This window comes from Nicotiana tomentosiformis, chromosome 8, assembly GCF_000390325.3.
Source record: "Nicotiana tomentosiformis chromosome 8, ASM39032v3, whole genome shotgun sequence".
NCBI classification, from domain to species: Eukaryota; Viridiplantae; Streptophyta; class Magnoliopsida; order Solanales; family Solanaceae; genus Nicotiana; species Nicotiana tomentosiformis.
In genome coordinates, this window is record NC_090819.1 from 25088940 (window position 1) to 25103714 (window position 14775).

General features: G+C 38.2%; 1 protein-coding gene across 1 annotated transcript; it reads left to right on the plus strand.

Annotated features, from left to right (window-relative positions):
• Positions 1-3641: 3641 nt before the first annotated feature.
• On the plus strand, positions 3642-14498 carry LOC104109595 (AT-rich interactive domain-containing protein 1-like). Its single transcript, XM_009618935.4, has 3 exons — positions 3642-3826; positions 5234-6280; positions 13276-14498. Exons 2-3 carry the CDS (start codon positions 5708-5710, stop codon positions 14101-14103), a joined length of 1401 nt encoding a protein of 466 aa, XP_009617230.1. The 5' UTR covers positions 3642-3826; positions 5234-5707; the 3' UTR covers positions 14104-14498.
• Positions 14499-14775: the final 277 nt, after the last annotated feature.

Here is a 14775-nt window from a genome sequence, read left to right on the forward strand (position 1 = left end):
TAACAATTGGGCATGAAATAAAATAATTAATGGAATACAAGAAAGCATGGAAACAATTACTTTGACGGTGTATATACACTCGCCACCTCGCATATACGCCGCTACACATGTAATTCATATAACACATAGCTCAAGGATTCATATTCCCTCAAATCAAGGTTAGACACAATACTTACCTCGCTCCGCAAGCAAATCAAAGCTCAACTGGGGCCTTTCCTCTAAAATTTGCTTCCAAACCAATCGAATCTAACCAAAATCGAGTCAATAACATCAAATAATGCTAAAAAAATCAATTACAATACATAAATTTAACATCTTTATACTTTTTCAAAAAAGTCAAGTCCGGGCTCGCTTGGTCAAAATCCGAGGTTCGGACCAAAATCCATTCACCCTCGAGCCCGAGTATGTAATTAGTTTCGAAATTCGACCTCAATTTAAGGTCTAAATCCAAAATTTAAATCCCCCTCCCCCAATTCTTCCCAAATCCCTAATTTCTATCATGAAAATCCTAGATTTGATGTTGAAAGCTTATGAAATGTAATGGATAATTGAAAAGAAGTAGATTAAAGTCACTTACCAATGAATTTAGGAAAAACATCTCTTGAAAAAATTGCCTCTAGGGAGTTTAGGGTTGAGAATTTGAAAGAAATGAGCTAAATCCTATTTTTTTTCCCCTCTTTTACCAGCTGCGGATGTCACAATCGCGATAACTTGTTCGCAAATGCGAGCCCTTCTCAGAAAGTCAATCATCGCAAATGTGATGTTCTGGTCGCAAATGTGAACCCATACCCCTCGCAAATGCGGACCAATTCCTTCGTATATGCGAAGGTAAGCCACGACACACTGAATCGCAAATGCGACTCTACCTTTGCAAAAGTGGCAGCTGCAAGTTCGCAAATGCAAACATTTACTTTGCAAATGTGATACTCCCCCAATCTAGCCCATGCTCGCAAATGCGAAGCCTTGTTCGCAAATGCAAGCCAGATCTCGCAAATTGCAGCAGAGCACCAGCAATAGTAAAGGCATCAACTATACTTCTAAGTTCAAAATTATCTGTAGCCTATCTGAAACTCACCCGAGCCCCTCGAGCTCTAAACCAAATTGGCACACCAGTGTAATAATATCATACGAATTCGTTCGCGCGATCAAAATATCAAAATAATACCTAGAACCACGAACCGGATACCAAAACAAATAAAATTTTTAAAGAAACTTAAGAACTTTCAATTTTTCAACCGGGCGTCCGAATCATGTCAAATCAACTCCGTTTTGCACCAAATTTTGCAGACAAGTCATAAATACTAAAATGAACCTATACCAAGTTTCGAAACCCAAATTCAAACCCGGTAGGAACAAAGTCAACTTACGGTCAAACTTAGGAATTCTTTAAACATTTAAATTACTAATTTTCAATAATTTACGTTAAATCAAGTTAGGGATTTCCAAATTCGATTCCGGACATACGAACAAGTCCCAAATCACAATACGGGCCTACCAGGACTGTCAAAATACTAATTTGGATCTATTTATACAAAACATTGATCGTAGTCAACTCAAATAAGTTTTAAGGCACGATTTCATATTTTCATTAATTTTCTCATGAAAACCTTTTCGGAAAAGGACAAGAACAATGCACACAAATTGAGGAAGGTTAAACTGAGCTAATTGGGTTCTCGAAACACAGGAATAAAAGGGTAAAATTATAAATGACCTATCGGGTCATCACGTATGTAATAAACCTAGAAATATGCAAGCGAGACCCAGCAAAAAAACTTTTTCGCTCAAAAGCCGTTGCTTGTTCCATAATTTGTTGGGATGAGAAGTATAGATAGAAAGGCAGAAAAGGAGGTGTCGACTCTGAAATGATAGAAGATTGATCATTCCTTCATTTTATTCCGGCTTTACTCCAATATTTTTGAAACATAAACTGAAGTAGAAAAAATTAGGAAGATTCGGTTGGAAGGACAATGACTTGATCTTATAATTCTTGATTTTATGGTCAAATATTGGAACTATTCTCTTGAGAATTATTTATTTTTTGCTCTTGCACTAAGGCTATGTTTGTTTTCACTTATTGGATGTTTGAATGTATTATTTACCGTTTGACCCATTTATTTCCTTTTGCAATTACTTAATTGCTCTAAATTAATGAGATGTTGTATAAATTATCAAAATAATTAAGATGATTTCACTTAAAAATTTATGTGAATGTAATCTTTTATCATTCCTCTGTCTATAATCATTTGACAATCATTACGACGAGTCTCCATCACACATACTCCCGCTAACAACCAATCTCCACTATACAATCACCCCCTAACCTATCTCCACAACACCCACCATCAACCACTATTACTAATCACCAACATTACTAGCTTCATCCATGCAATTACCACTGCTAGTCATATTGAATAATTACATTCACTGCGAAGCCATCGCTACACCACTACTACTACTACTACTTCTAACCACCTTGAATATCACCACCGCTAGCCACCTCAAACAACCACGAAAAACACCAGCCACCAGGCCACGGCTTCACAACCATCAAAATCGACCATTATCGCAATCACTAGCTTTTAGAGTGTGTTTCATCAAACAAATTAATCTCAAAAATACCATGTAAATTAAGATTTTTTCTAATATTTTATGGATAAAATATTTTATTATTATTCTATTTGAATTTGAATCTTCTAATTATGAATAAAGTAAACTGCACGCATTCAAATACTGATAAAACAAATAATCTTAATTGTCCAGTAGTCAAATTTAAACGCAATATCTTAATAATCAAATATACATTCGAACTAAGATAGCTTCTTCTTGTAAAAATTTTAAGTGACGCCCTATTTGGTCACCCCCTTTTAACATGTACCTACTTTTTCTTTTTAAAAAAAGTTTAACTAATTTTTAACTTTTGGGTAACTTCAGATACACTTTTCTCTTCTTCTTCCCTGCTACTTTCTTCTTCTTTGTTTTCATGTCCCATGTATCCTGAAGCCATTTGATTTCTTCTTCTTCTAGTTGCAAAATACCATTTTAGGTTGTGTTTAGGATTTCTTCTTCTTCTCTTCTTCTTCTTGGTTGCAAAATGAGTTGATTAGATTTATTGTTGTTTTGATAATTTGATGATTGAAGTTAATTCTTTGTGATATTTAAAAGTTATATGTCAAGTTTAAACTCATTTGGAGTAGATTTAGACGTTAAATCGTATGTTGGATAGTTAAAATATAAAGAACAAGTGTATGTTTCAGAAGTTAAGATCTGAACTTTCTGAAGTTGTATTGGAAAGATAGAAGAACTTAAGATCTAGTTCTGAAGTTGCATTGAAGAAATATAGCTAATTAAGATCCGATTTCTTAAGTTGCATTGGAAAGATATAAGAACTTCACATCCGATTCTGAAGTTGCGTTGAAGAGATAGAAGAACTTCAGATCTCAATGGATAAATTTTCGTACTATGCGGATATAACTTCAATGAGAGTCGCATTTTATAAACTTCTCCCCTTAATATTATAAAAAGGACCCAACTACCCTTCACCCAACCATAGTCAAAGCTCCTCAACTCAAAACTCCAACAAATAAACTATAGTTAACCAATAATTCCAACTATAAATTATAAAGAAATAGTTCTTTTGGGTCTCTATACAACTCATTTTCCAACTTTCTTTTTAGTGCAAATCTTAGATCTCCCGCAACCCTTTCTCTCATAAGCCAAACAACAAAAACTTTCTATTGAATAAAAAGAGGGCTTAGAAAACCAAAGGGGTAAGAAAAGAAAGAAGATATGTCACACCACAACACCCCTACCCTGTCCTTCCAATAAGGTATTTTACTGCTACATCTCTCTTTTTTCCCTATATCCCCAATTTCTTTTCACAATTTCATTATCTACCTATGGGACTGCTTCTGTTTAAAAAATTTCAAACATACCCTTGACCTATGTCTTTGTCTCTATCAAGAAAGAAGCAAATATTGTCTAATTCATAGTTTTCTCTTAGTACATAAAAATTAATGTCGTCACGCCAAAAATTAATAGACCCTCTAATGTCCTTTGGCTTTAATGGCCTGAGGAATAACTCAAAGCCATCCATTTTTTCCTCGTAATAGCAGACTTGTGGATTGTTACAACCTATAACAAATGGTCTTAAATTAATTCTAAAAATTACTTTTTTTTGTGCGTGTTTGTATGTGTTTTCTAGGTTAGTATATGTAGAAAATTCTACATCGGTTTTTAATGGCAGGATTGTCCAAGGAAGTTGATGGGTCATGTCTAAAAAGCTTAAGAACGCCCGCATGAACCTTGCTTTAATCCTATAAAACAGATTTTGAGGACTGAAAATGATAATAGTAATTTGAAACTGTTAATACAAGTTCTCACTCAATTGGAAAACAGTTGATTTTTCCAAAAAAGTACTTGGTTGTGAGGAAGAAAAGTGTCTACCATAGGGTTTCCGAAAGCATACGCAAATACATGATTTTAACTTTGTGGGTTTGAGTTCGGAACTCTACCAAATCCTATTTGATTTATTGGGTTGGGAATCTATTTTGTTATACTAATTAAGTGGATATTTTTAACACATATACAAGGTCTGAACCAAAATTACAGGACTCAAACGAACCCATAACTAATGCACTAGGTCCGCCCCCGAGCGGGTCTTGGGGTGCTGCTGTTAACAGTGTGGTTTGGAGTCAGGTTCTAACTTGGTTGTGAAATTGGTGTGCTACTGATTATTTAGATGCATTGTTTAGAGGGATGCTCGGACTTTGCTAATTGAAAGAATGCAAGAAGTGCATGATGATTCAACCGATAACCTTAACGGGTGGTGGCAATTATAGGCTATTGAGGATTTGAACTTTATGAGTTCGGAATTCTAGGACAACGACCTCAAGTCAATGGCAGGATTGTCGAAGAAAGCTGATGGGTCATGTCTAAAAAGCTTAAGAACGCCCAAAAAAATCTTTGAACCATGAACCTTGCTTTAATCCTCTAAAACATATTTTGAAGACTGAGAATGACGATAGAAAATTTGAAACTGATAATAGAATTTCCAAACAATATACTTGGTTGGGAGGGAGAAAAGTGTGTATCAAAGGGTTTCCAAAAGTAGAGGTGGACCAAGATTTCAACTTTGTCGGTTTGAGTTCGAAATTCTACCATAACCCATTTGGGTTACTGGGTTCAGAATCTTCTTTTATACTAATTAAGTGGATTTTTTTAACTCAATATACAGGTTCTGAACCAAACTGGTTCTTCGGGTGCTGCTGTTTACAGTGTGGTTTCGGAGTCAGGTTCGGGCTTTGTTGTGAAATTGGTGTGCGTTAAGCATTTAGATGCATTGTTTAGAGGCATGCTTGGGCTTCACTAATGGAAAGAATGCAAGAAGTGTATGATTCGCCAGATAACCTTAACAAGTGGTGGCAACCATAGGCGGATTCAGGATTTGAACTTTATGAGTTTGGGATTCTAGAACAACGACCACAAGTGCTAATAATTGGGGTCGGAATTTAATATTTGTACATATTTGGTGGATTTCTTAACACATATACAGGGTCTGGACCAAAATTATAGGGTTCGGCCCAACCTATATTGTACATGTACATCCGTACTGGTGACAACCCTCTTGATCAGAACGAGTGAACTGTGCTAAGGCAATAATACAAAGAGTGAAGTGAGGAAGTGTGATTGGCTTTTGGGTGGGGTTCAAATGGAGCTTGAGCTGGATTTGAGGGAGATTTTAATGAAAATTTCAAATGAAAACAACAAAGATGAGGAATGTGCAAATGTTGATTCGGCGAAAAGTGAGTTTCATGCTGCAGCTGATGAACAGCTGTGTAATGGTATTGAGGCTGATGATTTTGTTTTCATTGATAGACACTCTAAGAAAATTGATGGAACGATAAATCTGGACCTCAATGAATGTATAGTTGAGGGTGTTGATGAAAAGAGCAGTGTTGGTCGCGATGACAAACATTTGGAGTTTGTTAGTGGAAGACGAAGTGATGATTGTGGCACAGATGAAATTGCGCTAATGAAGTCAAGTGTGGTTAGGGAAGATGAGAACAATAGGAAGAGGAAACGAGAGTCTTACACGGACTTGCTGAGGTGGGTTACTAATGTCGCGAAAGATCCTTGTGATCCTGCCATCGGGTCTTTGCCAGAAAGGTCTAAGTGGAAGTTTTACGGGAATGATGTAATCTGGAAGCAGGTTCTGTTGCTGCGAGATGAAATGCTTTTGAAAAAGAGTGCAGATACAAGTGCTCAGTGCTCGATATGGCAGGTAAATTACTTTTTCCCTTTTTTGGGCTTGAATGCTTAACATGTGATGCATCATATAATGTATCTTCATTTATACTTGTCATCTATCTCATTGTGCTTAGTATATTCTTTCAAATATCAAAATGTTGAACTGCTTTCTGAATGATATGAGAATGCAGACTTTCTGTTTTAGTAACATTTTTATCGCCACGTAGATTTTAACTTTCAGCTTGGATAACTTTTCTGCTATTGTTCATGATACTTCGTCTCGAAAGATTGAGCAAGGAAGACATTGTTATGAGTGGCATTTGCATGCATTACAACTCAAATTTGTGGATGCTTTACATGAACAGGGGAAGTTGTTTTATTTGCTTAAAGCACAATGAGAATGCATTAGCTGAGGACTGTGAGCAAAACATAGTTTCACATTAGAGTATTAGACAATACATTTTTACTCATAACAGTTCCAAAAGATGTTTAACTGTATGAGCCCAGTGCTCCACCAGATTAAAATATTGTTAGACATGGAGCTTCGATGTCTTCCTAATTTTGGCAGGTTCTTAGAGTTTAATTTTCCATGAAGTAGCATACCGAACGCAGTGGCGGAGCCAGGAATTTCACTAAGGAGTGTCGAAATATAAATAAGCTAACACACGAAGCAGCTAAGGGATTCAACATATAGTATATATACTTAAAAATAAATTTTTGACCAAGCTGCATAGTATAATTTTCTGGCAAAGAGTAAGGTGGCTCCACCATGGACTTGACGTGCCAAATTGAAGAGAACAGAGAAGATCAGTGCTTGGATCTTGTACTTTATATAAGACAAAGATGATCAAAATGCTAATTATCCTTGAGGGTCAAATGATGAAAATAAGATAGGTCAATAATATTGCAGGTCGCCAACGGTTGGATCATCTAGGCTCTGAAGAAAATGTAAAACAGTTTGGTCCTTAATGGGAAAACAATTTGGTTAATGTACGCAAGTGAATAAATCAGTATTTTAAAATACCGAGGTGCAGGAACCCTTAGGGCTTTGGTCTAGTGGTAAGAGCACAACGCGCGATGGATGGGTTAGGTGCTAACAAACACTTGTTATTTAAGTGAAAACTGGTAGGGGCGGGCCTATTATCCGCCGACTTTCGCACAGTGTGCCACTGGCCCTCTGGAATTTCTCGGTTATAAAAACAAAAATGGTGGAACCAACATGTCACTTATCATGGGGCAGGGTATTAGCAGCAGGAATTTATCTTAGTATTTTAAAATAAAATAGATTAAATTATTAAAACTAAAGAAAATCCAATAAGAGTTATATAAAACTCAAAAGCAAAAATGTGCAAAAATTGATATGCTATCTAGGCAAAATAATGTTCAACATATCCAAATTATTTGTTATAAAACAACATATTATATAGTCCCTCCATTTCAATTTATGTGGTATTATTTGACTTGGCATAGAGTTTAAGAAAAAAGGAAGATTTTGGAAACTTGTGGTCTTAAAACATGCCGTAATATAAGGGTAAAGTGGGGATTTTATAAAGTTGACATTCTTAAGTTGCCACATAAACTGGAGGAGGGGGGGGGGAAGTAATTTATAGTCACATATATTAAAAAATAATAAATAAAACAAAAATGCTCTAGGGTGTAAAAGGAAAATAATTTAAGGGATAAAGTATGCACACCGCTTTCTTGGGGTGTATGTGGCGGATGGTAGGAGGTATAAAGCACGCATGGGACAAATATCCCACCTATTGAGGTGTTAGTTTCAACTCCCATAGTCGCTTCTTGGTGTTTATAGATTGCCTCACCTAGTCACCTAGGGCGAGTCTTGATGTGAGTCCCAACTTTACCTTTTAAAACACTGATTTAAAGGTATATGGGCTTAAAGGGGGTTATTATCCAAGTATTAATTTACACGAGATATGAACTCCTAGTGACTCAAGTAAGAAAATACATGCTAATCTTTGGCCTTTGCTGTAATGGTTAAGGGCATTTAGCTAATTTAAATTTTATCTCTTTTCTAGTAGGTATTATTATACCCCTTTCAAGTTTCAAGCTAGATAAACCAATTGAAGCATTTTCAAGCATTTTATTTTCTTTGCTGATTTATATTGAGTTACTTACTGCCAGTTGTTTGTGGTGAATTCAGTAGACCGGTAAATGTAAGTCTCCAACCAAATAAGCAATGTGGAACTTAGCAGCTCAACCAATTCAACACCCTTACATCATGAGTAATATCAATAGATGGACACTCAAATCACACTCACCGGTTTTCTGCACATTCCCAGAATCTTGTACGCTGTGCAAAATTATGAGTAACATAAGCAAGTTTTAAGTCTGAAACAAAAAGAAAATGAATAAGTTGACTTATTTTATTTTGTCTCATGTGACATATCTGGAGTGTGATCAAGGAGCTATTGAATAGGTTGACATGTACTCTCACTCTGAATTGTTTAGTAACTTTGAATTCACAAAACTTGTAAATTTAATCAATCCATTTTATGGGATACAGTTCGCTGTTTAGAGTCAAGTACTAATTTTGAGTTGAGAAAAGAAAAATGATTCAGTTTAGCTCCCCCCCCAAACACACACGGGGGCCCTTAAGATTCGGAAATAGACATCAAGGTCCTACAATATTTTAAAGAAGCAGAACGCTTTAGTAAACTGTAGTTAATCAGTCTTTAATTTAAATATTAAAAATGAAATATGCACCCTAGTTTGAATTGTAGAGTAGAGCTTGATTGTATTTTTAGGACACATTGTAACTTCCCTCTAAGGCAAAATAAATGATCTAAAACAGTACTATGTGATATAACTATAAATAGTGAAAGAATTTCGTATTAGTCTCACTTGGTCACCTTCCGGAGTTCGGTGGCCGAGACTCAGATTAATTATTTACTCTGCAGGAAGTCCGATAGAGGTCTTTGTACGGATTGCAAGGTCATCCCGAGTGAGAACCTCTCAACCTTTCATAGGCTCCTGGTCATGGACCTTGAGATCACGAGGAAGAGGAGGAAGAGGGCGATGTATAGCCAACATAGGATCAAGTGGGGAGCCTTGACGTAAGCTAAAGCGCAGGAGTTGAGGGTCAAACTGGTGACTATAGGGGCTTGGAGGAGTAGTGGGGACGCAAGCGCTATGTGGACCACGACTGCGTAGTGCTTTAGGGAAGCCGCGAGAGAGGTATTAGGGGTCTCAAAGGGTTACTCTGGTAGGCACAAGGGAGACTGGTGGTGGAATGGAGAGGTGCAAGGAAAAGTAGAAACCAAGAAAGTAGCATATCTGAAGCTATTAGATAATGTAGACGAGGAGGAGAAGAGGACGAATAGGGAGCATTATAAGTTGGCTAAGAAAGAGGCAAAGCTTGCAGTTACGACAACCCAGACTGCAGTTTTTAGTCGTTTGTATGAGGAACTCGAGGGTCGAGGTGGGGGATAAGAGGTTGCTCAGGTTAGCCAAGGCGCGGGACTTGGACCAATTAAAGTGCATCAAGGACGAAGAAGGTAGAGTTTTGTTGGATAAGGGGCTTATCCGTCGGAGATAGCAGATCTACTTCCATAGTCTCTTGAACGATGAGGGGAGTAGGAGCATTGTACTGGATGATTTGGAACTCTCCGGGAGTCGTTGTGACTTTGGGTATTATAGGTGGATTAGAGTTGATGAAGCTGAGGGGACTATGCGTAAGATGAGCAGGGACAAAGCGACCGGGCCGGATGAAATCCCGGTGGAGTTTTGGAAGAGTGCGGGCAAGGCAGGCTTGGAGTGGCTCACTAGGTTATTTAATGTCATTTTTAGAACGAATAAGATGCCCGAAGAGTGGAGGTGGAGCACGATGGTTCCTGTATACAAGAACAAGGGTGATATCCAAAATTGCAATAACTATCGGGGTATCAAGCTGCTTAGCCATACTATGAAAGTCTGGGAGAGAGTGGTAGAGCTAAGGATGAGGAGCAGTGTGTCTATTTTCGAGAACCAGTTTGGGTTTATACCAGGGCGTTCGACTACAGAAGCTATCCACCTTGTTAGGAGATTGATGGAGCAGTATAGGGAGAGAAAGAAGACTTGCATATGGTGTTCATCGACTTAGAAAAGGCATACGATAAAGTTCTGAGGAAGGTTTTGTGGAGATGTTTGGAGGCTAGAGGTGTACCTGTTGCCTATGTTATGTTGATTAAGGACATGTATGACGGAGTAAAGACCCGAGTGAGGACGGTGGGTGGGGACTCGGACCATTTTCCGGTTATGATGGGGTTGCATCAGGGGTCAGCACTCAAACCTTTTTTTGTTTGCTCTGGTGATGGACGTACTGACGCGCCACATCCAATGGGAGGTGCCATGGTGCATGCTATTTGCGGATGATATTGTATTGTTTGACGAGACGCGAGACAGTGTGAATGCGCAATTAAAGATATGGAGGCAGACCCTGGAATCTAAAGGTTTCAAGTTGAACAGGACCAAGACAGAATACTTGGAGTGTAAGTTCAGTGGCGAGACTCAAGGAGGGGAAGGGGAGGTGAGGCTGGACTCGCAGGTCATCCCTAGGAGAGGGAGTTTTAAGTACCTTGGGTCTATTATTTAGGGGAATGGGGAGATTGATGAAAATGTCACACATCATATTGGGGTGGGATGGATGAAATAGAAACTCGCTTCCGGTGTTTTGTGTGACAAGAAGGTGTCACCGAAACTTAAGGGTAAGTTCTGCAGAGTGGTGGTCTGACCAACGATGTTATATGAGGTTGAGTGTTGGCCAGTCAAGATCGCCCATGTTCAAAAGATGAAGGTAACAGATATGAGGATGCTGAGATGGATATGCGGGCACACCAGGTTAGATAGGATCAGAAATGAGGTTATTCGCGACAAGGTGGGTGTGACCCCTATTGAGGACAAGATTCGGGAAGCGCGGCTTAGGTGTTTTGGACATGTGAGAGGAGGAGCACAGACGCCCCGGTGAGGAGGTGTGAGAGGTTGCAACACATTGGAGGGCCTACGGAGAGGTAGAGGTAGGCCAAAGAAGAGGTGGGGAGAGGTGATTATGCAAGACATGGCGCAACTGCAGCTGACCGAGGACATGACCCTTGATAGGAAGGTATGGAGGTCGAGGGTTAGGGTAGTAGAGTAGGTAGTGTAGAGTGTTCATAACAGTAGTATTGGCACGCAGTCTCGCTTTCTGTTGGTAGTAGGTTTTTATGACTAACCGTTGTTTTCTTTCATTGCTGATCACCTTACTATCTTGTTGTTTTTATATGGCATTTTGGTACTGTCCCTTCTTGTTTATATTTTCATTAATGTGGTGCTTATGTTTTCCTAAGCCGGGGGTCTATTGGAAACAACCTCTCTATCCTCACAAGGTAAGGGTAAGGTCTGCGTACACACTACCCTCCCCAGACCCCACGATGTGGGATAATACTGGGTATGTTGTTGTTGTTGTTGTAGTCATATTTAGTTAGATAGTTGAAGCCAGAAAGAATAAGATATGAAGCAAAAGTGTTTGCCTAAATTAGATACGATGGAATTCTCTCTCCTAGTAGAAACCATGAAAGTCCTCAAAAGGAGATAAAATAAAGTGATCTTGGAGTGGTTGGGGGAAGGGGTGGAGAAGGACCATATTCCCCCACCCAATTATATTGATGTTGAGATATGATTGATTCATGTTTTTTGGATCTTTTCTTAATGTTTATTTAATGGATCTTGACAAATTCACTGGTTCTTGGTTCTCTTTTTTAATGGGTAATGTTAATCATATTTTCTAGAACATTGATTGATCTTAACGTGGTATGTCGACTTATAGTTGTAAATAAATAACCTATCTCACTGAAAAATATCAGTTGAACTGCAGTTATTGGATAAGTTTGGTTCCGCATTCTGACCATTTAATTTTTTGAATGCTTATTGAGATCTGTGGCTAGTGCGATGAACTATGATGTAATCATAAGTGTAGAGTTTATTCTTTTTTTGGGAAAAAAAAAATTATGGTGATTACTGTGAAAGAATTGCAAATGACATAATTTTAAATGGTATGCACAAAAATGCAGAAATTTTGGTACTTAAGTAAGTTCCATATTTTTGCTAATGTTATGCTGATAAGCGCATACAAACAACAACAACAACAACAACCCAGTATAATCCCACTAGTGGGGTCTAGGGAGGGTAGTGTGTACGCAGACCTTACCCCTACTCTGGGGTAGAGAGGCTGTTTCCAATAGACCCTCGGCTCCCTCCCTCCAAGAACTCCCCACCTTGCTCTTGGGGTGACTCAAACTCACAACTTCTTGGTTGGAAGTGGAGGGTGCTCACCACTAGAGCAACCCACTCTTGTCTATAAGCGCATACAAAATGGTGTAATAATTTGGATGGCTGAGTTTAATTTTCCAAATTGTTCACTGCATTACTATTTCGAATGACCACACAAAGACTGTGTTTTGCTGGGGAATTGGCACTTGATAACTAAATACAGTAGGGCAGGTTCAGCATTTGCAGGCTGTGTATTTCCTAGTTAAGATGTTTATCTTGATTATGTGTTACCTATATTATCATGTTGGAACAGGCTTAGCATCTTTTATCTTCTCCTTGAATCCCTTAAGTTTTGCCGGGTAGATCGACAAATCACTTCATTTTAATTTGTTGAAGGATACTGTTCTGTCCAAAAATGCTGATTTTATATTTCCATTTACAATTGTGTAGCATGTTTCGAATTTCTTAATAATGCACTTCCAGTCTTCTACATGTCCAACTTGTAAAGAATATGTATCTAGAGCTCCATGTTGAATGCATTTTCCGGAGGCAAGTGCCTATGTCAGTGACCTGGATGCATTCATTCATTTATTCTGTATTTGGATCATCTTCACATAGTTTACAGAGTTGAAGTCCGGTGCATCGTCTCATTTGAACCCTTACCTTTCTTCATCACGCTTGCATTCAGATATGTGTAGCCAATCATTTGCACGGATATTCAAGCTTTATGAAGTATTTACTCCTGTCGAAGCTTTGATTAAATCAGAATTTTTCCTTGCCTTGTAGAAAAAACAGAAGATGCATCCATCTATGTATGACGATGCTGCTGCTCTTGAGAGAGTGAGATGCAGCCAGCGGGTCCTAGTTGCTAAAAATCCTGTAAAGAAAGCGCTTTTTTCAGGGTCATCATCCTCAAGTTCTCCAAGTGATGAGGATCCAATTGATGGACCTGCTGATTCTTCTACAGAGTCAGGCGTTGGTCTTTTGTGGAACCAGCGGCGAAAGCGAATACCAGTTGGACCACAGTTTCAAGCAGATATTCCTGAATGGAGGCAGGAGAAGTGTGAAAGTGACTCCAAATGGTTGGGCACCCGAATCTGGCCACTAGACAAACTAGAAAAAAACAGAATACTAATCGAAAGAGATCCTATTGGAAAAGGAAGGCAAGATACATGTGGCTGCCAATACCCGGGTTCTTATGACTGCATCAAGTTTCATCTTGCTGAGAAACGGAGGAAGGTTAAACTTGAGTTGGGATCAGCCTTTTATCATTGGAAATTTGACTTGATGGGCGAAGAAGTTGCACTTTCTTGGACGAAAGAAGAAGAAAAGAAATTCCAGGATATAGTGAAATTGAACCCTTTGTCGACAAACATGAGTTTTTGGAATGAAATATTCAAGATCTTTCCTAACAAAAGTAGGGAATCTTTGGTCAGCTACCACTTTAATGTCTTTCTTTTACGGCGCAGAGGTCACCAGAATCGGACGAATGCAAGTATTATCGACAGTGATGATGATGAACCAGAGTACGGACCTAGAACTAATTGTTTTGGGAGGGATTCTAAATTCTCTATCTTTTGTTCCCCAAGGAAAGATCATCTAGATTCGAGATAGTAATTGAATGTTTATATGCCACGGCATTGTTCAGAAGTGTAAATGGCAGTTTTTGTTGTGCTTTTGCTAATCAGCAGTTTATATCGGCAAATTTTTTCTTCTGGCAGTTGCAAAGTGCAGATACATGATACCATCTGAAAATTGTATATTTTGGGTTGGTGGATATTTTGGTTACAAGAAGGTTCAAGGATATCCTTTTCCTTACATTTTTCAGCATACACAGTTTCTCTATTTTGTTATTGTTCAAAACACTGATTAAGAATGTTAATTTTACACTTCCTATAGTTTGTAGCACTTGAAAGGAACAAAGTGAGATTACTCAAAACTCAACAAATTAAGTCTGCAAGTTTATGTACAGTAACTAATGTTATGATTTGGTGATATGGATTTCTACATATCAGCTGTTTGCTTTGTGTTCTCTTTGCATCTCTAAAATCATTGAGTTTTTCATTTGGGATAACTGATAAAACAATGAATATATTTTATACAAGCTGACAGGTTATTTTGGGTGTAAGAAAGCACAGCCTAATACGCTAAGCTCCCACTATGCATGAAGTCTATGGAAGGGCTGAATCGTATTGGATCTATTGTATGTAATCTTACTTTGCATTATTGCAAAAGATCATTTTGACTGTGATATTCTGGTTACACGACAATAACTGTTATCGCCTA